General features: G+C 40.1%; 1 protein-coding gene across 2 annotated transcripts in view; it reads left to right on the top strand.

The window, feature by feature from the left end:
• Nucleotides 1-23,959, top strand: part of astn2 (astrotactin 2) — a 269,358-nt gene that overhangs the window by 56,150 nt on the left and 189,249 nt on the right. For both annotated transcript variants that reach the window (XM_022768048.1, XM_022768049.1), the window contains exon 3: nt 19,980-20,409. In XM_022768048.1, coding sequence (XP_022623769.1) covers nt 19,980-20,409 — 430 coding nt within the window. The remainder of the gene's footprint in view (nt 1-19,979; nt 20,410-23,959) is intronic.

Genomic DNA, 23,959 nt, shown 5'->3' with positions numbered 1-23,959 from the left:
GAGTGTTAATGACCATTCTAATGTCAGTGAGGAGCACTCTAAAAAGAAATCAAATATTGTTACCTGGAGCTTTTTGATTTCATTTTCTCTTTGAGCACAGTCTATGCGCTGAACTGAAAATACAACATTCATAGTATTCTCTGAGCTTCAGCTCGATCAAAAAGATTTTTACTAGCGATCACTTCATTAGTTTAATATTGATTGTGCTCCTTTGAGTTTACTATTTGTTATGTTTTTAACAGACTAACGTTACTATGTTCGTCTGTGAGATGGTGTTAAAGTTCAGCCCTTTGAATCCAGTTTTCTCCTGCATTACTCTGCAGGAAACCTCAGTAATAATATGAGTAACACTATGATGTGGTGCACTGGTAAAACTCTTTGATTACACTCACATTTTTATTCATTCCCCTGGTAAGCATGACATCCAGCTTTCTGCTCTCGTCTGCACTAGAAACATTCACGTATAAATGTCACCTCAAAGGAGTTTTATTCGTTGGGCTATGTATAGTACTGCACCTCTTTAGATATGGAGAATTCTTTCTCTTTTTTTCTTTTACTCCAAAACCATGACTTTCTTTATTGTATGACTTTTAGTTTTTTTCAATGAGTAATTACTGCAGAAAGATGAAATCAATAGTCAATCAAGACAAAAAGGCAACAATCTATTTTTAAAATGCTTCTTTTTCTTAAAAATATAATATTATAATAAAATATTATAATTTCAAGACGTATTAATGTTTTATATGTCTATTTTTCCCCAGTAAATCTAGTTTGGGAAGATGCATCAAAAACACATTTGGAAGAAGAAAATCGAAATAAGTTTAAAAGTTAATTTAATAACTAAGCTCAATCAAAAGTACACAGTGTGCTTTTTTCGATTATTTAACTTTTCTGTTATTAGTTTTTAATATAAATTTAATGGAAGCACCCTGTGAAAAGAGATAAATAGCCTACCACCAGAGACTGTATGCAAATTGCATTTTTTTATATTCTTGCCTGTGTTGATGATTTGAATAATAATTTTAGTGCAATGTATAAATTGTGGTGTAGCTGAGGGAGTGCACAGCTGAATCATGCTGGATTTGAACTTTTGATCCCTGGTGGAAGAAACCTGTGGTTTACCGACTGATCCAGACTGAAAGTGACGATGTGTTTCGAGTCTAAAAACTGTGTCATATGACACTTATCATTCTGTGCCCCTAGCGCACTTCAGTCAAGCTGCGGCATTATACAAGTGAAGAATGGATTGTTGCTCCTGAATTCAGGAGTGTGTTGTGTGTTATTCCACTTGAGTCCTCACCTGAAGAGAACATTCCCACCAGAAGAAATATCATCTTAAAAACATGACTGTGGGTCGTAGAAGTCAGGTAGTCTTTTTTATTTATTTTTTATTTTTTATTTTTAAACTACACAGCAAAGTTGCTCCTTGTCCGCTGTGGCAGCTACAACCCTATAGAGATAGACATGCCTTCCTCTGACAAGATGTCAAGTTACAGTAGCCTGGAGGTGCCAAATCAAGGAAGCGTGTCTGTAAAAAATGCTGTTTTTGTGTAACGTTGACAGTGTTGGCACATGAAAATAGGTGACCCCGACTCAGGTATCTCCATCAGATAAAAGATAATTGGGCCATGTGTTTCCACATGTCTCGTACTTTGTGTCTCACAATGTCACGTGTGCAGTAAACGTTTTAGAAAGTTTCAGGGCAGCCTGACCATCAAACACAGTGACTGCAGCGAGAGTATGCTGCAGGGTCCTACCAGAATATATTTGTTAAATGATTTCAAAACTTAATTTGCAAAGAACCTTTTTAAATTAAATCCAGTGGCTTGAAAACAGTTAGTGAATTCAATATGTATTATTTTAAATGGACTTTTCCTAATTCAGTTTTGTCTATTCAATTTCAGCTTTCATGAGCACAAGGGACTTTCTTTTTTTTTTTTTTTTTCTTCGTTGAATGACAACTGAAAGAGAGTCACCTCCATCACGACTGCCAAGTTGCCGATAGTAGACTAACACACTTCACCTAGCTAACGACAAGCTGTGTGGCACTCTGCCTTGCTCATCACGTCAGACAAAGACCCAGTCTTACTCCCCAGTCAGTGAAAGACTGGAAAATAATGTATTAGTTACAAGTATTGGGCTGGGCAGATTGTGCATATTGGCATTTAACCAATATGGCATTGTAGCCTGGCAGACATGTAGCTGTCAGAATCATCTTTGGCCATTTTGCAGCTGCAGTCTGCCAAGACAAGTGCACAGCACTGTTCCCGAGTTCACACTGCACTGAAGAGACGTTTTAATCTGTGACAACCGAACAATATCCAGAGCCTTCAGCTCTTCCCTGCTCCCCCGCTCCCCAACTGAATGCTGCCGTGGGGAGCGGCCCTGAGCTCCCTCCATTGATGAATATCTTGCCTTCTGTCCAGAGGGCTTATTTATTAGTTTTAGTGGTCCCCCAGTGTTTCCCATACCCTGTCTGACAATTTAGGTCTTCTGAAAGTCATCCTCCATAATCTTTATGAACTCATTCCATGAATGTGTCTCTGCTACAGCTACTGCAGCTACAGTCTTTCTACCTGCTGGAACTTCTCTGATCAGTTTGGAGTTAGTTGCATGAGAAAGCTTGTAGTGCTGTGTTTCTCAAGGTTAAATTCAGTTCCAAAGGTAATTGCCCCATCTCCCTTTTTGCACAGAAGAAAGATTTTTTTTTTTTTTTTTTTTTTTTTTTACACAACAAAGAGAATAAATACTCTCGTGTCTCGTGTTCCAACGTAAGCCTTATCTCCATATTTGCCTCAAGCCATGCTGTCTGCATGTTACATTGCGACGCCTGTACAGTATTTGGCACAGCACCAGCAATCCAACATTTTTAGATGATGACTACCATCAGGGTTGGTCTGTAATAGCCATTAATGACAGCCCCAAGGAGTGCTACAGCAGGCAATCTGTTAAAATGTTATATATATATTTTTTTCTTTTATTTCTGCCTGCGCCACAGCTCTGGCACAGTGTTCATTGTAGCCAATCCATGACTGGCACAGATGTTCAATAACAAAAACACCACACGCATGCCTAACAGAGAGGATACTCCTCCCATTTACAACCCTCCAGGCATCTGAGTCACTAATTTAGCCATTTATGTTTTCTAGCACCACTATAGATTTGAAAGAGGGATCCTTCATCTAGCAGCGCACCAGTCTCCATGATGGCAAAGTACTTCAACGTGCTATTTGGTGCTCGTATGAAAACAGCTATTTCTGCAATGCGCAGTCACATTGGGGTGACCCTCTCATCCACTGGGATATGCTAAATGTGCCTCTAGTTTCAGGAGTGGGTCTTGGTGTCCCTTTTCCGGACAGAGATCCTTTTGGTTCTTGCTGGAAGTCATAAGGGTGTTTTTGAAAGACTACGTGTCCTCTCAGCAGAAACTGTTTTACCTTGCATGTCCTGATAATGGCTAGTGTTGGGGTAAAGTCAACACGTGCGACGAGGTCACAGCTAAAACAAAGAGAAAGCAGATTTTTCATTTTTCTGCCTCTGCGGTTTTCTTTCTTTCTTTTTTTTTTTTTTTGTTTCATACATAGTTGGACTCCTACACCGTTAAGGATGTGTGGCTGCTGTTAAAAATACAGAAGCACTGTATTTGAAACTAACCAAACCCCTGCCTGACAGGTGATAAGGTGCTGACTGTTTCTGCCTTGTCCATCAAATCAGTGAATGACCCGCCTCGCTGCCGTGCTAATTGTTCTTAACCACAGCCATTAACGCTGTGACGTACTGTTGGGGGATGATACTGTTGATGTAATTAGAAAACATGGAACATGGTGTTTCGTCATTTTTTTTCGTTGTAAATCTGTTGTTAATCCATTGGATTTATCATCGTCCTACAAATCATGTGACCTCTTGCAAATAATAAACTGATGTAATTAATTCTAATCATAATCACCTTTTTTTTTTTGTAGTAACATAGAAGATGAATCTTCTAATCAGTGAGCTGTAGTGAGTCATTACTGTAAATGTCTGCGGCATCCCCGTCCAAGCAGAAACCAGAGCATTTACAAACTTCCTGCTATTGAAAATATCTGTTGTTTGTTGCATTCATCATTAAGGAACTACTTGCGTAAAGGAACTGTACTTGTACATGTTCTTAAAGTGGTCTATTCAGGTATTACCCCTTTACTCTGGATGGGAATATGAGGCCACTTGGGGCAAGTATAAAAATCTAATTTCCTGTAATTAGTCCACAAGGAGGACAGGAACCTTGTTCGAGACCACTATACACTGTATAGGTCAATGTGTTCTTTATGTGTGTGCTGCCTGGCCCTGGCTCTGTCTCTTGCTCGTATCCATGGGGGAGGGAATGGTACAAGCAGCTCTTCGTGGAAGCTTCCTGGCACAGTTCCCCCACGCTCTCATTGGTAGCTGCTCTGTTCCCAGATTTTAGCAGGGCACTAAACACACGGTCAGGTGCTCTGGGGCTGCTTCAAGGATTGTGCCACTGTCATAATGGCTCGGGTCCAGACTTTGGTTGTGACATGAGAGTAGCAGAGAGAGGAATGTTTTCAGATTTTAATGAGTTATATCACACAATCTAGATTGATTTTGAACATACTTCCACATACACCCCTCTGTGCACACATACAGTATTTTTATGTTATTCCATCATTCTGTTATTGTTCAAAATGTCCATGGGGGTTTACAGTGTTTGTGGTTAATTACGTATTATTTGGCAATAAGCCAGAGCACATTTGCATTTCAGATGCATGGCATGTCATGGAACTGGTTTGTTACTCAGAATGCACAAACACATTTGATTCACGTTAAACAGTTCTATGCATGTCGCCCGGCTCCGCCTATGAGAGTGGACCAGCTGCACAAGATTTAACATTACTGAATCTTACTAACCTCCATTTGACATTAATTATTCAATCAGAAGTACAGTTCATCTTGTAGCTGTAAAACAAATGTTATTATTTATTTATTTCTCCTTTTTAAACATCTATGAGCTACACAAGTTAGCCTTGAATTAATGGTCTGGTGTCGGCTTACAATTAACAATAGACCCAGCCTAAATGATTAAAATGTACTACGAACAGTAGCTGTAGTCAATGTCCAGTGGTGGCACAGACTGTTAGTTAGCAGCAGCTAGTGGTGTCCGAAAGACTACATTCAGGGTTTATAGATAACATCTGCGGGTTGTCTCTTGACCACAGCTGGCACTGGATGACCTGGAACTTCATGGATTAGATCTCTGGTTCTGGGAATGCTGGAACTGCGACTCTTCAATTGGACATTATAGACCGCGACCTGGTTTTATTAGTTTTACATGAATGACGGTGTCCTTGTTTGTTATGATGGTACAGACAGTTTAGACAATTAGGTGAGCTTTAGTGTTTTTCTGGTTGTGTTGTGGAGCTTTCTGTGGAACATTCACACAGCGCAGGCCTCCCCCCTTTTCCACATGATTATTCGGGATCACTCACCTCTTTTTAGAATTTCAATGGATTGTGTTGTATTTATCCGTCCATCCATCCATTTTCTAAACTGCTTATTGTGTGCATGGACGCAGGGCTGGAGCCTATCCTAGCAACCACTGGGCAAAAAAACAGGCTACACCCTGGATAGGTCACCAGGCTGTCACAGAGCTGACACAGGTAGACAAACATGTTAACACCTTTTGGATTCTTAGTTTTCAAATCGTCAGTTGCATGCGTTTGGACCATATGAGGAAATCCTGCCTGCCAGCCTTAGCTGGCTGATGGATTTGAACCCTGGACCTTTTTTGTTCCAATTATAATTGCATGTATGAAGATGTGACTTGCTCTATATGTACATCTGTATGAAAACAAAGTTATTGCTCTTCATGTCTTCCCCTGTGCATTTGACTTTTTTTTTTTTTGCCCGATCTTAAAATATACTTCTTAAAAGTTATCACAATTCTCTTAACAATTATCTTTTCAAATATTCATTCGGAGAATGTTCCCTGACACGAGCGTGTACAGACATTCTGATGTGCACCACATACACGGTCCGGCCGACCCTCTTTCACACACACAGCACGCTTGCCGCATGCTTGAAGACACAAAGCGTTGTAATAGAGCACTTGTTTGGCTGGGCGAGTGTCTTGACCGAAGCAAATTAGTTCTCTTCAGACTTCCAGTTGCAGTGCAAGTGAAAGAGGGAGGATACTATTTATAGTTTACCTTTGGAGAGACAGAACTCAAGTATGAGTGGCTGCATCCTCCCATCTTTGTTTTTTCTCCCTTTCTCTTCTGCCCATTCTCTCACCTTCTCTCTGTCTGTTCTGTTGCCTGGGTAACAGTTACCGATGGAGACCAGGAGTTCGGGGAACAAAAGAAAAGTCTGATGCTGAAGGGAAAGGATTATTGAATAACTGTTCATGCATGTGCTCTTGACTGCCCGTGTGTGTGTGTGTGTGTGTGTGTGTGTGTGTGTGTGTGTGTGTGTGTGTGTGTGTGTGTGTGTAGATGCTTGACTGATATGACATTATAATGTCTTTGCAAAGAGCCGATAATAGCATAATTGGCTGTGCATATGTGGAGAGGAGATCAAGATTGGTGTGCCATTAAAGATTACTTTAACAACCTACTGTTTAGGGGGAATAAAAAGGAAGCACTTGATTGAAACTGTAGATCTGAGCACCATAAGCAGAACAATCAGTAACATCTCAGCAGGCAGCGGACATCAATGTAAAGTCAGAAAAGACGTTGGACAGATGTTCAATGGCGGCTAATTGACACTGTGATGTTTGGCAGACATTATCTGTATTTTATGTGTCAAGATGGTGTTGGCATGAGACATGTGGAGGACGCCGGATTTTGGTTAATCGACACAACGCACCTTAAAACCGACAAAATATCAACGTTAGCCGTCGTCGGTATTCTACGTCGCATTGAAGTTGGCATCAGACGTTGTCCTAACCTTGAATTGTTGCACCCGATGTCACAACCTACATCCAGCTAAATATCAACAACACGAATGTCTCGTTAGAAATATGTAATGGCAGCATGTGTGAACTTTAAAAACATCTGCAAACTTTAACTGTAAGTGACAGAAAGAACAATGTTGCATTCAAACACAGACACATTTATTCTGACCTGATTAATCTACAACATATTTTAACAAAGATAATGTAATATCATATTTTCTTTTCATATTTTGACAGTCTATTTGAACCATTTACAATTGGCAATGTGTTAATTATTTATATTAGGAATTATTGGGTATATCCAAAATCATACATGCAGATTTTTTTTCTTTAGTCCCTCTTCATTACCATGCTATATGTGATATGTAGAGCCTATAACCATTTTAATTTGAAGGACATAATGTACGGTCACAGTTGCAGAGTGGTAATAACTGCCATGATTATTGAGCTTTCGTACTTCACAGTAGTCAACATCATATATTTCATAGTGTTTATTTCCATACAGTAGCTCTCATTTCACGTACTGTTTGTTTGGGCTTATCTCAGAGCCATTCTCTAGCACTCTTGTGTGGAATACTGAGTTGAAACTTTGCAGGAGTTTTTTCTGGTTGACATTACGTTTTGAAAGCAGGGGACACGCATTGCTAGCAAATGAGTATGTCCACTTGAGTTGTTTCTTGTGTCGGTGCATCGCTTCAGAGATATTTACTGTTTGGAATTAGACTGTCCTCACTGCATATCTCGCTAACCCCTATGAACTCTGAAGATAACACCAGCAAGCTCTGCCAAACTAAGTACCTTAAGGAGGCAGATAAGCAGCTTTTCCCCCACATCTCCTCATCTTCTTCTATATCTCACTATTGATTCTTCCCAATTCTTGCTGTTCCTTTAATGGCCCCTTGAAGCACAGTGATTAAAGTCTTGGGGAAATTTCCAATTAATGTATATTTGATCTACTTGTTTTCCCTCCCCTTAGTCCTAATGAAAGCAGATGTGTTTTGCTAGGAGCCATTAATGACTCAAACACCAATTGGGAACATCTGTGCCATTAAAATTGGGCTTGGAAGTGTTATACAGACCTGTGTCATCTATTAGCATTTTCAAAGCAATCTCAACCCAATGCATTTTTTTTTTTACTGGAAGACCGTGTATTTCAAATTATTTTCCCCTTCTACCAAGCCTAATTAAAAGATTGACATGTTTCCTACAGACTTAACCTTGGGCCTATAGGTTAAAGCAAGTGTCAGTAGAAACACTCTATACTGCATATAACAAGGTGTGGAGCTGCCGGTGAAGTGAGGAGACATTCCTATGATATGAGTAGCGGGGGGGGGGGGGGGGGTGCGGGTGCGGGTGAGCAGGAGGGAAGGGGGTGAAAGTGAGTTTTTGATTGCATCTGGCACGAATGGACAAAGACTACCTTCCCCTTCAGCTGGCTGGCGCTCACTGACAGGTCTACTTTCACAAGCTGTTGTGGTAACACTTGGCCGACAGCTGCAGATACAAATAAAGGCCTCACTTCAAGATAAACGACAGGGAATATAACAAGGGCTGAGGCCCCAGCTGCCTCTGATGGAGGTACATGGGCACAAGCACACCCTAACAAATAAAAACACCCATAATCACACATAGCTCCGTTGCACCCGTCAGCTTTCAAGGTAAGGGTATTTCTTGCCCTAGCAGTGAGAAAAGTCCTTCTTTTCACAGTTTGAATCTCGTGTTTATTTCGTGTTCTGCTAAATACTACCCATCAGCTCCTGATGGCACAGCAAAAAGACCATGCCTTGGGAGCCTTGAAAAACTTTTTCTCTTTTTTCCTTTTTTTTTTTTCTAATCTGTCCCTTCAAAACAAAATGGGAAAGAAAATGACTCTGTGTTCACTGCTATTTTCCCACATGCTGCTCTTTACAGGTACACTGTATGCACCTTTGTCCACACTGTGATGCATGTATCTTTACAAAAGCAAAAATCCATTCCTTGCACCTTTCACTCCTCAGCCCCTTCTTCTTCTTCTTTTTTTTTTTCCTCAATCAAAGTCACCCCAAGGGCCTCATTGTCCAGGCCCTCTTATTGCCTTGTTATCAACAGCTGTAGCAATCCTGTATTGGTCCCTTATGACACCACTGCAAATATTGGCATTACCTTTCTAATCACATTTCATCCTCTGAAATGTCACTGAGGAGGGCATGTGTGCTTGTAGTTGGCTTACACTGCCTCAATGTGAAGATATCATTTATCTCTCATAAAAGCAAATGAAAGAGCCATAATGTAGTGTGGGTGGGCGGGTGGGTGGGGTGGTGTTAGGGGCATGGGGGCATTGCAGTCTCTTCTTCTCCAGCAGTTCTAATTTGCCACAGTAATGAGCAAGCAGTGGTGAATGAGCAGTGGCAATTATATTTGGTTACCATGCAAACAGTGAGCATCATGGGATGTCATTAAACTGAGAAATATACCCTGGCTCTATTACAATGGTGGAGGAAAAAAAAACAAACAAATGCTAGCCATTATCTAAATGCAGAGCCTTTTTTTTTTTTTTTCAACATGTGCAATTTTGAAATGCAAAATGTTTTTCCTCAAGGGATGGTCTCATGGGTGGCACACTGATGCATCCAGTCATCTGTTTTTTTTTTTTTTTGTTTTTTTTTGTATTGTTTTTTTTTTTTTCTCCACTATTCAGTCACCTAGTTTTATTTTTATTTTTTCTACTATACATGAAGTGTAATTACATCAAATAAAACTCATGGAGGGATTCCATATGCTGTAATTGTTTCATTTGTAATGTGCAAAAACAATACTCAGTCAAAGGCCATTATTTATAAATCAAAAAAAATTGAAAAGCCTAATTTACCTTGAACCATATTCATTCAGAAAACAAAGAGACTTGGAGAATGGAAAACAAAGATAGCTGTTTTCATTCACTGGGAAGGCCAAAACAAATTTATGTATGATTATACTTTGAAATGCCCATTGGGTGGTATAATGGAAACTGTTTAACTGAATGCCCCTGAAGATTTTAGTAAATAGTGATGTTCACTATCAGCCGTGCTACCCATAGCTGGATGAGATGTAATCCAGAGGTCCCATGTCCTCTATTATCATACAGAAACAATTTAATTGCTGTCATGCTCACAGAGCTCACTGTTATTTTAGTATCACTTCACTGCAAACTATACACTAGAGGACCCAAAGCAGGAGGATACAGTTCTATTTAAATAATCGATGCAAATGTTTTTTATCTTGTAGCGCTGTAGTTGTACAAGACGCAATGATAAAATATTAGAACATAAAGACAATAGGAAGCAACCTGCAAATAAATATTATGTAATATAATAATACGATTCTGAGGTGTAGAAATCAACAGAAATGCATGTAGTGTGTAACTTTATGAAATTTAGTCATGAAATTTATATTGTTCTGTCAATGTCTGGCTTTTTTTTTTTTTTTAAAGGATTGTTTTCCTCTGCACAACTCTTGCATGTGTAAAGAACTCTTCTTGCAGAGCTGAGGTGTCATTCATCTTTGTAATCTATGGTATGGATGCAGACTTCATCCTTCAGAACAGGCTCCAAGCCTGGAGATCCTTAAACAGACTTATTGCTAGGCTGGCTGAGAGAGGAAAGTGGTGGGTGTGGGGCAGAGGCTAAAGCTAGAAAAAGCCTGGGAGAGAGCTATTGGGTGGGTGGAAGCATCACACTAGTGAATCAGCCCTAATTCTCTGTTATAATTCACAAGGCCAGGACTCAATACAGCATTATCTGCCCTCAAATCTTTTCTGTGTGTGTGTGTGTGATAGAGCATCGTGGCATGTAAAATGGGAGGACAGCGAGGCGGAGTAATGAAAGGATAGGACTCAAGGTGATGGAAAAGGGGATGGCTGGAGGATGATGGAAACATGCATTAGTTCCCATGGCGAGAGGGACAAAATGGAAAGGTCGACCTGGTGCTTTCCAGTTAAGCTGTGGGAGATTTTCATTCAGTTTTCAATCACAGTGTAATCAGATTTTATGATTAGGTACGGGCTTTTGGTCAGTGTAATTTCTCTGGTGATTTACATAGCCTAGACTGTGGAGTTTTTAAATGATTTTCAGTTACTTCAGAATAGATTATTTCACTTCCACCATAAAAAGTTTGCCTTATAAATTGAGATATTAAACCTATTTCCCCATGTGTTTTGAAAACACATCCCCCTATTATATTACATCAACAACTGAAGAAAATCATGTATTAACAAGCACACAGGTTTGACGCAGAGCAACCTACACACTTGTTCTGCACTGGAGAGAGGGCAACAAATGATCCTGGTTTCGTGTGTGTAGGTATTGTTGTGGCAGCGGTTTCCTTCATTAAAGCAGCATGAGTGGACGTGTGAAAAGAAAAAAAAAAAAAAATCTTCCATTTTACTCTGTAAAACAAACAAAGCTATTAGGAGTCTGGCTACACTGTGTCCATATCAGGTGTGTGAGAGGGGACAGGTAGTAGGCTACTACCACATGTCTCCATGTGCCCAGGTAGTGGACAGGCATGGTTTGTCCAAGGTGAATTAGCAGAGTGGAAATATTAACCACAGAGCCAAGTCCTGTCATTCACGCTGCGACTTCTAGTTGGACACAGAGAATGGGGAGCAGATGCTAGGGCACATGCCGCTTTAACTTCCTGCTGGGAGAGAGGGATAAGAGAAACACCAAGAGTGGGGGAAAGGTAAGCACGAGTGGGAGCGTAACAAATAAAAAGATGGTGACGGAGAAAAAGGAAAAAAAAAAATACAGAGAGGGACAGAGTGTTTTTCTGCCTTGAAGGTCTTTACCTGACACACAGTGGCATGAACACAGAAACAACCCATTGAAGGCGTGTTTGTTTTGTATAGCAAGGCAGCCAATGTATAGGACTGTGTGTTTACCTGTACTTGTGTGCATTTGGCTGTGAATGCTTCTAGGTATGTCATCAGTCTCTTTTTCTTTTTTCTATTTTTTTTTTTTTTTTTTTTTGTGGTAACACATGCACATCACCTGCTACTTCTGCTCCTGTCTGACTGTCAGTTGAGCGTGTGACTGTTTCACAGTAGCATTTGCTTTAAAGAAAGAATACACTAAAGATTGCCGTAGTCCACTCTTCCCCTGGAGCAGGAGGTGGATCCTTACTGGGTTTCTACGAGCCACTGCTGCCACTGTGCACAGATGGTGGCTAAACCACAGAGCATGTGTCGGATGTGTTGGCTTCGAGTCTTGTTGTTTCACCATCACGAAGCTTATTAGGATCACAAGGGAGCTGCTATGTGCCAAAGTACATAAAAAAAAAAAAGTCAGATTTTTCCAAATCTCAAGCCCCCACAGGAGTTATTGAACCAAGAGTGAACAGCGGATCAATACAATTGATCATCAAACTTCTTGGCTGTTAAAGAGTTTTTTTGTGGTTTGGAGAGTTTGATTGAGTAGCATTTTCATTAATATAATGAATGCGGTTTGTATTTGCTTCTTTATTAGCAGTTGACACTCAATCACGTACTTTTGCAACAAGAAAGAAAGTATAGAAGAGTGGCAACACTGATACTGTGATCAACAACATAAACATCTTTATTTTTAGATATTATTTACTTTAGATCATTTGTAGTGATTAGACAAACTACTATGTATATTAGGCTTCATCTCAATATATAAGGTTATGTGTATTTTTAGTAAGCATTAGGGGTACAAAAAAAACAATTTCACTATATTACATCTTAGTGAAGAATAAGAATGATGATATGTACAATTAATGTTGCTTTTATCGACTGCATGCTGCTCACTTTTGTTTTTTATATGTAATGTAGCAAAGCATCTGTCGAGACATCTGCAATTGTAGGTTCCTTTTTTATTTTCTATCAATGGGCCAAAGAGAGGTGACACATCTGAGAGATCCATGGTGATGCTGCTATTTCTGTCCTCAACAAGAAATGCCATCAGAACGAGAGTCACATGAACGTCGCAGAGATTAGATACAACAGCATGAATAAATATGCGGAGAGAAGAACACAGCCAAACACCTACACAAACACACTCAGCATGCTGCTACATATTTGCAAGATGTTGCTGAGGTAAATGTTGACCGTATATCTTGCAAGAAAACCCAGCATGGACAAAAATGCACTCTGATAACAGGACTTTCTCATTAGAACATAGGGCAATGTATGGTGATCAACATAGGTGATTGTCTGTGACTTAAACACCTCTTTTGATAAGAGGTAATATAAAATGAATATCATATTGTACTGTAAGAAAAAAATAAGCTGAAGAGGAAATTGCATTGGAATCTCATGCAAGTAATGTAAGTTCTGTGAGACAGTACAAACCTCAAGTTATATGAGGACTCTTGAATGACAGCTGGCATTAAAGAAAAAGTCATTAATGTTAGCATTTATTTAACACTTATTTTATGGCTGGACAATGTGCAAAAATGTAACTGAGGATGAATTTGAAAACTCTTGAGCTGCTGTAAACAATTGACATCATCACATCCTCTTTGCATTCTGCCTAGAGTCATTTGGTTTTAGCCCTTTATCTGTCTCCTACTCTCTGTGCTCATATATAGAGTATTTTAATACAGCTGAATTCCCAATGAAGCTTTTCTCATTTACATGTTTTTCTGTTTCTGTTGTCACACAGCGGAACAAGTATAAAATAGTGACTGAAATCCATTACTACGTGAAAACTTCCAAGCCATTTCCGAGCTGCTGGCTTGAACGGCTAAAATCCTGATTTTATAACCGCAACATTCTTTGAAAAAAATTACCATGCAAATAAAAGACAAGACACAGACTGTGGTAGGAACTCGGCTATATGTACGTGGAAAATGATCACTCAGAGAGGCAGTTAGAAGTTTCAGAATATCCCTCTTACTGTGTCTCTCACACAGACTCCGCCTGGGTAAGAAACTGATGCTCCGCCTCTCTGCTACTTCCTGAACACAGTAGAAGCAGAGAAAGGGCATCACTGGTGACTCTCTTTTAAGTAGCCAACGTTTGTCCAAAATGTTGCTAGATTTGTCACTAGGTCCTTATATTTTTTTAAAGAAATCTCTAAATCTAACGACAAATGCAAGTTGTCAACTCTGCAGGCTGTAAACACACTCCTAATGGAAATTGTAAATGGGGAAACACCAACTCAGTCACATGGCATTCAACTGACCAGCGGTGGAACTACGATCACTCAACTCTATCACTCAGTCAGTCAGTCACGGACATTTGCGATCTTAGGGCTGGCCCCTGCTGCGATACAACCAAAAACGACCGTGTATCTACATGTTCTCTGATAATTAGAGGCTGCACTGTATCTCAAGCATTTTCTCTACTCGGCCTATAGGACGTTTAGGCTACTGTTCATTTGCCTTGTATGTTGGTGAGCTGATGTAATTCTAAGACTAAATATCTTTCAGTTGTTGTTGCAGTTATTTCAAAGACGCAGTGATATGAAAAATACATTTTCTAAGTTCCCATCCTGTGTTTAATTGTTCAAAAATAGCATTTTTTTCCAAAATCCTATGGCATCTTGTAACTAAACACCACGCACTCCGAAATATGTCAGAATACAGAGGCTATGCACAACTTCTGCCTCACTGTAAACTTTAACGAGATTTTATTTGAACAGCTAAATTGTGTTTCCAATAGCAAATGTTAAATTCATTAAATCGTATTAATTATACTGCACTTTTTTTCTGAGCCAGCCATCTAAACAAGTCCTGCTCACTGCTTTCACATTGTGGTGAATATTTCACTGTAATATGTTTTGAGTGTAGAGAGAAAACAAAATTACTATAATGCATTATGCTCATATTAGATAATGTATGATATAGATTTTTTTTTTTTCCCTCGCACAGCCTGAAACTGCATGGGGAGGTTTTATTTTTATGCAGAGGTTTATGAAATACATGAAACACTAGAATAACGTAAAGCATCACAGTAAACATGTCCCAGTGGCAACATGATCGGGTATTTTTAAAAACAGTAAATATCTTCTTTTTTTTCCCCCTCATAACTCAGATTTATAGCTTTCTTCACTGCTTTCAAATTCATTCTGGTGTTGTTCACTCAACTCAGATTATTCTGATTATCGCTGGTCGTGACTGCTCTGCAACAAACAAAAAGTACAAATCTGCTGTTGTCCTTCTCCCTCTGTAATTTAAAGATGACTGCTAAACCGAGGTAATAGTTTAATCTGAGGAATCTGCTGATATTACGTCTGGTGAAAAAAAGGTTAGAAAAAGTGTTGAATAATTCAGTGCTGATGTTTGTTGCCAAATTCTGCATCCAATCTGTAAAAGAATGAGGATGAGAGGTAAGTGAGAAGGGATGAAATGGCAGCAAGCGAGCCTTGGCAGAGGAACATGAAAGGAAAGAGGCAACATGATCCACAGTAGAGGAAAAGGGGCGAATGGGAGGGAAGGACATGAAAGGTAAAAAGCAGGGACAACAGGAAAAATATGGGAAATTTACAGGAGAGAGCTAATGGGAGGAGGGTGGCGACAGAAGAACAAAAGGGAAGAATCACATGCAGAGTGATTCAGGAGGGAAATGGGGAGCATTATTGGAAAAAAAGGAAGGCATAGTACGGAAAATAATCACGGAGTGAAGTAAACCTATACTAGAGAAAAGAGTGGAATTATGGGACTTCCAGCCACTCTCCTCCCCGTGAAGTCACTTAGGACTAAAGCAGCAGGGATTTGTAGGGTCTGAAGATGAACAGAAAACCCATTTTCCCTCATGGCTACATCTGCCACTGTGAATTTATATGGCTGTTGTACTGAAGAGTGGAAGAAAGATGTGATCAAACATGAAGGGGAATGGAGACTGAGAGACGCGCCATAATCGAGAGAGAGAGAGAGAGAGAGAGAGAGCACAAAAAGCGAGAATGGTGAGAAGTGCAGGGGAAAACATTGTGCGAGGATATGGGGAGGGAGATTTGTGGGAAATAAATTAGGAAGACAGACAGATAAACTCTTAAGGGCACTGATGTGGCACAGACGCAGCTAAATTAAGAGAGAATTGAAAAGACAAACACAGACATGTGGTGTTCATTGCTTTTTAGTAGGAGCGATTGCACCTTGCAGTTTTCAGAGTTTACTGTAAGTGTACTCGTGAACCAAGTCTGCAGAATTTAAATTTAAACGTAAGGAGGGTAATTAAGTTTTTTTTTTTTTTTCTACTTGTAGAAATTTCCATGACAAATGGACAATTTCGTCTTTACTCTCTAGTGACGATTAACTCGTGTTACAGCACTGGTGAAATGAATAAAGACATCATTTCGCCACAGAAAATACTGCTTCTGATGTTTTTGCTGCTAAAAGGAAGATTGTTTTGAAACAGAGATTTTCGACAGCTTGTGCCTCTTCTTCGCTATTTTACATCACCATTTTTCAGTAGCGCTGCACAGCCATACAATGTCACTCCATTATCACTCAGCTGCTAAAATGAAACATAAGCCTTCATATGTTTTTGCCATTCTTCAGGGGGAATTAATGTAGAAGTGCGGGCTGAGGGGAGTTTGCGGGACTGCATTCCTGCAAAGCTGCCATCCTATAAGAGATTAATGAACAAGTTTGTCCGTGGTACTAGTCGTCTCTGTGCCGCCTCTCCTCTCAGCATACTGTGATTTATGGACACCCAGCAGTGCATGAGTTATAATTTGAAAGGGGTTTGTTTTTCCTCATGAAGATGGAATTTTAAATGTTGTGATGAATGACCCCTTGTGGTTTTTATTTATTATTCTGTCATGATTTAGTCCGCGTGCACGCGCTTGTGTGTGTGTGTGTGTGTGTATATATATGCATTCACTGTAGCTGAAGTTTTGTGCATGTATGCATATGTGCTTGCGTAAAAGCGCTGATGCTGCATTTTCGGCTTGACATCCATGAATACATCACCCCTAGGTTGCCATTCCTTTTCGGAGTCGAGCACCACGTCTCACCTATCGGATGCCATTGTGAAAAATCAAAGAATAAGTCATGCCCTCCCTTTCTTTCCTCCGTTTTGCCTGTGCATATGGATTTGCTTTATCCCCCAGTCACGGCATGCATGGCAGGGTGTTTGATGTGTCTGTGATGGTGAGATACTGTATTGAATGAACCTGAACCTTGAACATGGAGAAATGCGATGCTCCTTGATGAGTTTACAGGACCATAGTAAAGGCTTTGCTAAGAAAGGGAGGGCAAAACAGGCGAACAACCCTGGTGCACTGGTGTGTGTGACACTCTAAAGAAAGGAGCCCAGAAACAGCAGTGCTACGAATAAAAGAATTTCTGCCTGACTGCTGTGTGAATATGTTTTGGTGAGACTTTATATAAGGAATGGACACAATAACAAGAACACTTTTCTTCTACAAAGTGTACAGTTTGTTGATCTTACTATATGGTGTCAAATTAACTTCAACTTCATGGTAAATTTTTTGCTGATTTTGAGCACTGAAAAATGCAATATGCTGTACAGCAATTTCATTGTGTGTGTGTGTGTGTGTGTGTGTGTGTGAATGAGGTTGTCCATATCCTTCCTACCTTCTAATTACTTGCTAATGTCATCATTGCTACTGGGATGCCCCATGTTTCATTTCTCTTCCTTCTTTCTCCAGAATAAGTCCACAAATGCTTTTGATCCTCATCAGCTTCCGTTCTCTTCTAAAGCCTAGAAAAAGTCACTTGCAAAAAGGGCTTTAACTTTGTAGGTACAGTTATTTAGATCAGTCGGATATTAACAAAATATGTATATTGAATTAGAACTTTAATTAATATTAAAGTTAGGGCACCACTCTCATTCGCAGACGGAAACAATAGCAGGTTAATTGATCTAGTCTCAGTGATTTGGAGTAAATGTATTTAATCTAATTAGCAATTTAATTAATCAGAACAAATGGCAACAAGTCAAATTATTAACATATAAATCCACTAGTAATGTGATTACAGTTAGGTTTACCACACTAATGAAGTGACAGTGGGCTGAAGGTACTATAGCAGCAACTCAACATAACATTCAAACAAAGAACCAGGAACTCTCATTGTTCCACTATAAGAGGGTTTTATTATCTTTCAGCAACAATAAACAGACAGCCAATACTACTCAAATGTAACAATAAATACCACAGGCAGTCAAAACTGTCTGTGTGTGTGTGTGTGTTTGTGTTTGTGAGGCAACATGGAAAGGTGAGGTAATGGATCAAAACCGAATCAAGGCTCATGTAGGTGCGAAAGGTAAGATGGCGGGCTCAGTTTGTGGTGGTGTGTGTGTGTTTGTGTGTTTGTGTAGGTAGGTGTTGGCGTAGGTGTGAGAAGAAAGGAAAGGGAGGAGAGTTGGCGAGATCAGGTCCAGAGCAATGGAGGTGATACCACGCAAGTGTGGAAACACAAAAAGCAACTGGTGAATTCAAAACCACGGGCCTGAGGCGGGCATGAACCGCGGTGTCCCTCACTCTGTGAGTGTGTGTGTGTGTGTGTGTGTGTGTTTTGTATATCAGAAAAGGTCAAAACTCCAGCAGCATTTGCAGTAAGCCGACCAACTCTATTGTCAGACCGACGCATTTCGGCTTGTGGCCTTCATCAGGGTCATCCCATGTTTGTATATCAGAGGAAGAGAGAGAGAGAGAGAGCAAATAGAGGGATATGCATGCAAATCTAAACCGAGTAAAGCCGCTACCGAAGGCTGGTCTGAATGACCAGTCAGATCAGTCAACAAGCACAGCTTCACTGAATAAAGCTTTCACAAATACATTCAGCATCAAGTAAACTAGCAGTGCTCAAACATAAAACATAGCATCAGCAAACAAGCAGCGCTCAAACATCGAATACAGCATGAAACAGTATCAAATAGCACAGGATTTGGCTTGGGAAGCACAGTCCTTCCCAGAAAATCTACACAGATATCGAGCCTTACACGGGGGAATCACTCGTGTACGTGAGTCACAGTTGATGCGGTCTGCCAGAGCTCGGATGGCGGCGCGGTCTCATCCTGCGTGTTATACGCTCGTCAATGGAAAAGACATGTTTCTGTCTTACTCCTGGAGCCACAGAAGGGAAAGAAAGAGTTTGTCGATGTTGAGGAAAAACAGGAAAAGGAAGCTGGTCATCTTCTATCCTTCAAAATAAAATCCACTATTGTCTTGCAGTGTAAAATATGAACCGGTTGTTTGGAGGATTTACTGGAGTAAGCTAAGTTAATGTTACTCTACCATGGCCAAATGGTGAGTTCAGAGAAGCGTAGTCTCTTTGCTCCTGGTTTGGAAAAGGAGGGAAAACTCCTTCAAGGAATGTGCAGTGCTGAAGATCTCCTAGCAGCAAGCTCTGAATCTGTCTGATGGTTTTATTGGTAGGGCTGACATCATCAGTTGTGGGCCGCACTCAACCAGTTGTAGTCAAAGACTCTGTCTATGGGTGAGCTTCTCACCCAGGTGTGAAAATGTGAAGGATCTTGGGAAACTGAGTTCAATGGCTCTCTTTTGTCTATTGAACAAAAGAACATCCTCATTTCATCCTTCATTTTGAGTGAGTTCAAGCCATACCACTTAGAAGCAAACAAATCATCATTCATAGCACTGCTGTGAAAGTGGATTATATTATGCAGAAGACCAATTAGTATTTATGAAGCGTCTAGAGATTGTATATATATATATATTTGACATATGCTTGTTGAGTGCCAATTTATACTAAATTTTACTCACTAAATAATTTGCAATATATTTGACTGATGCACATATCAGTCAAATATATTGCAAATTATTTAGTAGCACTGTAGTTTGGGCACAAATGAGTTGGTTGGTTTTTAAAACCCAGTAGCTGCTGTATGTTGCTTTGAGAACTCTCATATCGAAGTGCTGATTGCCAGGCCTCTTTTGATTGCTAATGCCAAATGGTGCTAATTGGCATTCAACCTAATATAACTGGCACTGGAGCAGTGATTGTAATTGTTATTGTTAGAGGTAAAATCCTTGTTTGCATTGTTTGTATTGAGTGAACATCAGAGTTGTCATCCCTCACAATGTCTCTCTATTTCCCTTTTTTTCCTCCTGCTTTTATCCAGGGAGGCCTCATCGCCCTCCTACTCCTAATTCTCCTCTTCACCCTTGTGCTGTATACCCGCCACCGATGGTGCAAGCGTCGCCGTGTCCCCCAGAAGAGCGCCAGCACCGAGGCCACTCACGAGATCCACTACATTCCCTCCGTTCTGCTCGGACCGCAGGGCCGCGACAGCTACCGGGGCTCCCGCAACGCCCACCAGCACGGCAGCTCCGTCATCGGCATGCCCATCCGCGAGACCCCCATCCTTGATGATTACGACTGTGATGAGGAGGACCAAGGTGGGCATTCGCTCAACTCCACACCCAACCAGCTCCACAACAAGCTGAATGACGGAAAGGTGCAGGAGGACTACGGAGTAAACATTGGCATTGGAGGACACACAGACATGATGTGCAAGGAAGATGAGCTTAAGCATAACTTTGACAAACGAGGTAGGTTAGTTATCTAAATACATCTCCCCCTTGAAAAAACAATTCATTATGATGGAAACTCCAACACTGTATGCATACAATGGAGATTAATTATACAATAGCTGTGAGATTAACGGCATGATGCTGGTTGCTTCTATCATGCCACTATGAGCATCTTAAAAAAACAAAACAAAGAAAAACGGAAAAAAAACAGAAAAACAAATTTGAGTTGTCTTATAAAATCTGTCGTGCTCAGTGGTAGATGTCCTGCTTTTGCAAGCATGATTTGTACATCCGTGGAGGCTCTCAGTGCCAGCTCCCCAGATGGCCCAGCCTGGACAGTTCACTTTGGCTCTTGCCAGCCCACCCATGTTCTTGATAGCACAGCATGTCCAGCTTACATTTTGTCAAAAATAAGCAGTTTTTTTATGACTCGCAATCATCCCTTCACAAGGGTAATGATAAGACTCCTGTATTCTATGAGGCGTTGAATTGGCATTGAATGGACCGCTGAATATACTTTTATTCTTTTATATTTATTTATTTTTTTTACTTTTAATTACAAACTCTCCTCCCACACTCTTCCATAACCAGTGCCCCTTCACAGCTGTCATAGACATTGACTCTACCAGAGAGGTAATGCAGTGTCATCTAATGTAATGTAACATGTAAAGGTGACAGAAGCCATCGGTCTAGTTGATTAGAGTATGTAGGTGGTGGTGGTGGTGGTGGGGGCGGGGGGCGGGGGGGGGGGTTGATTGTGACCTTGCTAAACATAGTCCGGGGTCTCCGACCTCAAGCAAGGGAAAAATATTCTACCTTGCTATCACTAATAAAACGAGCAACTTACTGTGAATTGTCTGCAGTAAGGATCTCAGGCTGTGTAGAGGCATTAGTTGATATCATATCCTGTTGAACCTGGGGTGCTCTTCTGCAAAGTTGGACTTTAATAATTGAAGGGTGCTGACTGAGTTGGAGGGTGCCCTGGTTATTCATGTCACATTGAATTATGCATGAAGTTTGTGGAAAAGCCCTCCTGCTCCCATTATATTTATCACTCTACATAACTATATTTACACAAGCTGTTAGCGGCGGACTGTGTGTATTTCATACTGGAAAAAAGGCAAAAAAAATCTGATTAATACTTTGTAATTTTTCATTTTATGATGTTAACATTATTCCATTTTGTCTTGAGTACATTGTCGATCCGTGTTTTAGATAGTGATAGGACGGCTTTACTAGCAGCTCAGCAGCAGAGAAAACCAATTATATTTAACTTTCCTTTTATTAACATTCACCACATATTTGAATGGAGGATAAAAATGGATAAAGGATATGAAGATACATGCGGTATGTACCAGGTTTAAACAAATGTTAAGTTCACAAAGCTGCATAGTCCCTGACCCCGACCACAGCTGAAACTTCATTTCAATTTACAGTACATCACTTTTCATTTTAACATTAATTCTCACAATCCTCGGATTTTCTCACTAAACATTCAAACAGATTCACTCCAGTAACAAGTAACATGACTAATCACCACAATTAATGCGACGGCCAGCCTTATTTACACCGATCATACAGGTGAATTATCTTTTCAGCTACAAAAACTAAAGTGGTTTAGATAACACGAAAAGAAAGATCCTTATTATTTGTCTTTTCTCCCGTTATAATTAGGGCATACTCAGATTCATTGGTTGTATGAGGCTTTTTCCGCTGGCTTATTATTTCATCCTTTTATTTAATCCGAACCCTCCCATTTAATTCAGAGCCATCACCTTAGTGTTGAAACATTTAGTGTCAAATGAAGCAGCTCTTATTAATAAAAAAAAAATGTGGCAGGATAGAGGTTAATTTCTGATGTATTCCCAAGAGAAGAGGCAGAATGTTGGGATTAGACACGGGGGGAAAGAGAAGTGACGCAGAGGGCAGAGAGGTCAAACCTCCTACTGTACAAGCCTGTTTCTTTGGCTAATGACCAAATATATGTCTTTGTTACAAGAGAACAAAAAAGCGCTAATTGTCCCCAAATGGCAATAAGTAGTGAGCCAAGCAAACAGGTTGTAAGCAGCAAGCTGTAGCACAAACACCCACACACTTATCAACTACACAAGCAGCATTGAGCATACTTTTTCTAATATTGAGATGTGAGTGGTGTCATATGCAACATAAAATCGATTAGCGTTAAGATTTAACTTTTCCTGCAGGCAGGCAAAATGGTCAATTTGTACAATTCATATGGTGCGCAGCATTTTTCAAGCCCTGAAAAAATAAAAGCAACCCTAAATTTTTTACAAAATAAAACTTTTCAAAGTTAAGTCTTATTCAGGATCTAGCTTACCAAACATTTGTGAAACCCTTTTTTTTTTTACTGTTTGTACAGGCTCCTACCATCCCTCAGTGATACTAATGGTGTTAGCCGCGGCCGCAGTGCGCTGCAAAAAGCACATGTAGTGGCCACAATGTTTTGCAAAGCAAGAGTGACTGTGGCAACATAAAACTGAGTTTCTGTGAGATATCTAAAGGTTGACTGTCAAGGAATTCTGATTCTAAATGAAATGCCTTCTTTGCTATGCTCTTTTCTTTTCGACATTGAAAAGCTGAATCATGAATATATTCCTGTTTACTTTTTAGAGGTCAAACTTTATGTGATGTAGGGAACATGAAGCCCAATTCAAGGTATTACACCCGGACTCTGTGGCTAATATGCCAAATGGTTATTTCTTTTTTTTTCTTTTTCCAGATAAAGTTCTTTACACATCCTTCGATTTACCCCATAAACAATCTGGCATTTTCCAATAGATAGTCCACAAACCATTTAATTTGATGCCTATGCCTACCCATCTGTACTCTGCATAAAGTGGGGATATTTGAATACAGGGGCGATTAACTTCTGCCCCACCTGTCCTATGCTGCTTGGCATCCCAAAAGTCTCCAAATACCACTCATCCTTTATCTGTCTGTCCTTGCTGACAGATAGCCCCATTCAAGTAAACTCAATAGTATTATCCCCAGGGATTATGGATATGCCTCACAGGGTTGTGCATGGCATTGGCTTTTGTTACACGGACAACCAAACAAATGAGGCCTGTCAATTTCATTATTTAGTACGATTCCCACGGCTGTGGGAATGCATTGGGCAGCAAGGACTGTGTAAATCAGGTGTATAAAAACCTCAGTGGCATGCTGGAAATTTTGTTCTGTGACGAGCGCTCGGGGACCGGTTATCAGACAGCCATCATTTCACATACCTTTACTTCTCAGTTTACAGCGTAAACTAGGATGCTGCGTCTTCCACTGTTAAACACATATTATGTGCTTGGAGTTATATGGTTCAAATGCAGCTCTGAGATGCAGGTATAATTATATACTTAGGTCTCAGGAGCTCTTTGAAGATCTGTCACTGCAAATGAATCAAAACTTGTTGTGGCCAAACTTATATTTGATCCTTGTCCAACATCAACCAGTCCTACTGTCACTAAAATCTTACTAACTTTTTTCTGACTTTTTGTAGTTTGTCTCATCATCTTCAAGTGAGTTACATTGGAATGTCCTCTGACTTATTATTAGG

Source organism: Seriola dumerili, unplaced genomic scaffold (assembly GCF_002260705.1).
Source record: "Seriola dumerili isolate Sdu_G_001 unplaced genomic scaffold, Sdu_1.0 BDQW01001389.1, whole genome shotgun sequence".
NCBI lineage: Eukaryota > Metazoa > Chordata > Actinopteri > Carangiformes > Carangidae > Seriola > Seriola dumerili.
This window is presented reverse-complemented; position numbering and strand designations above follow the sequence as displayed.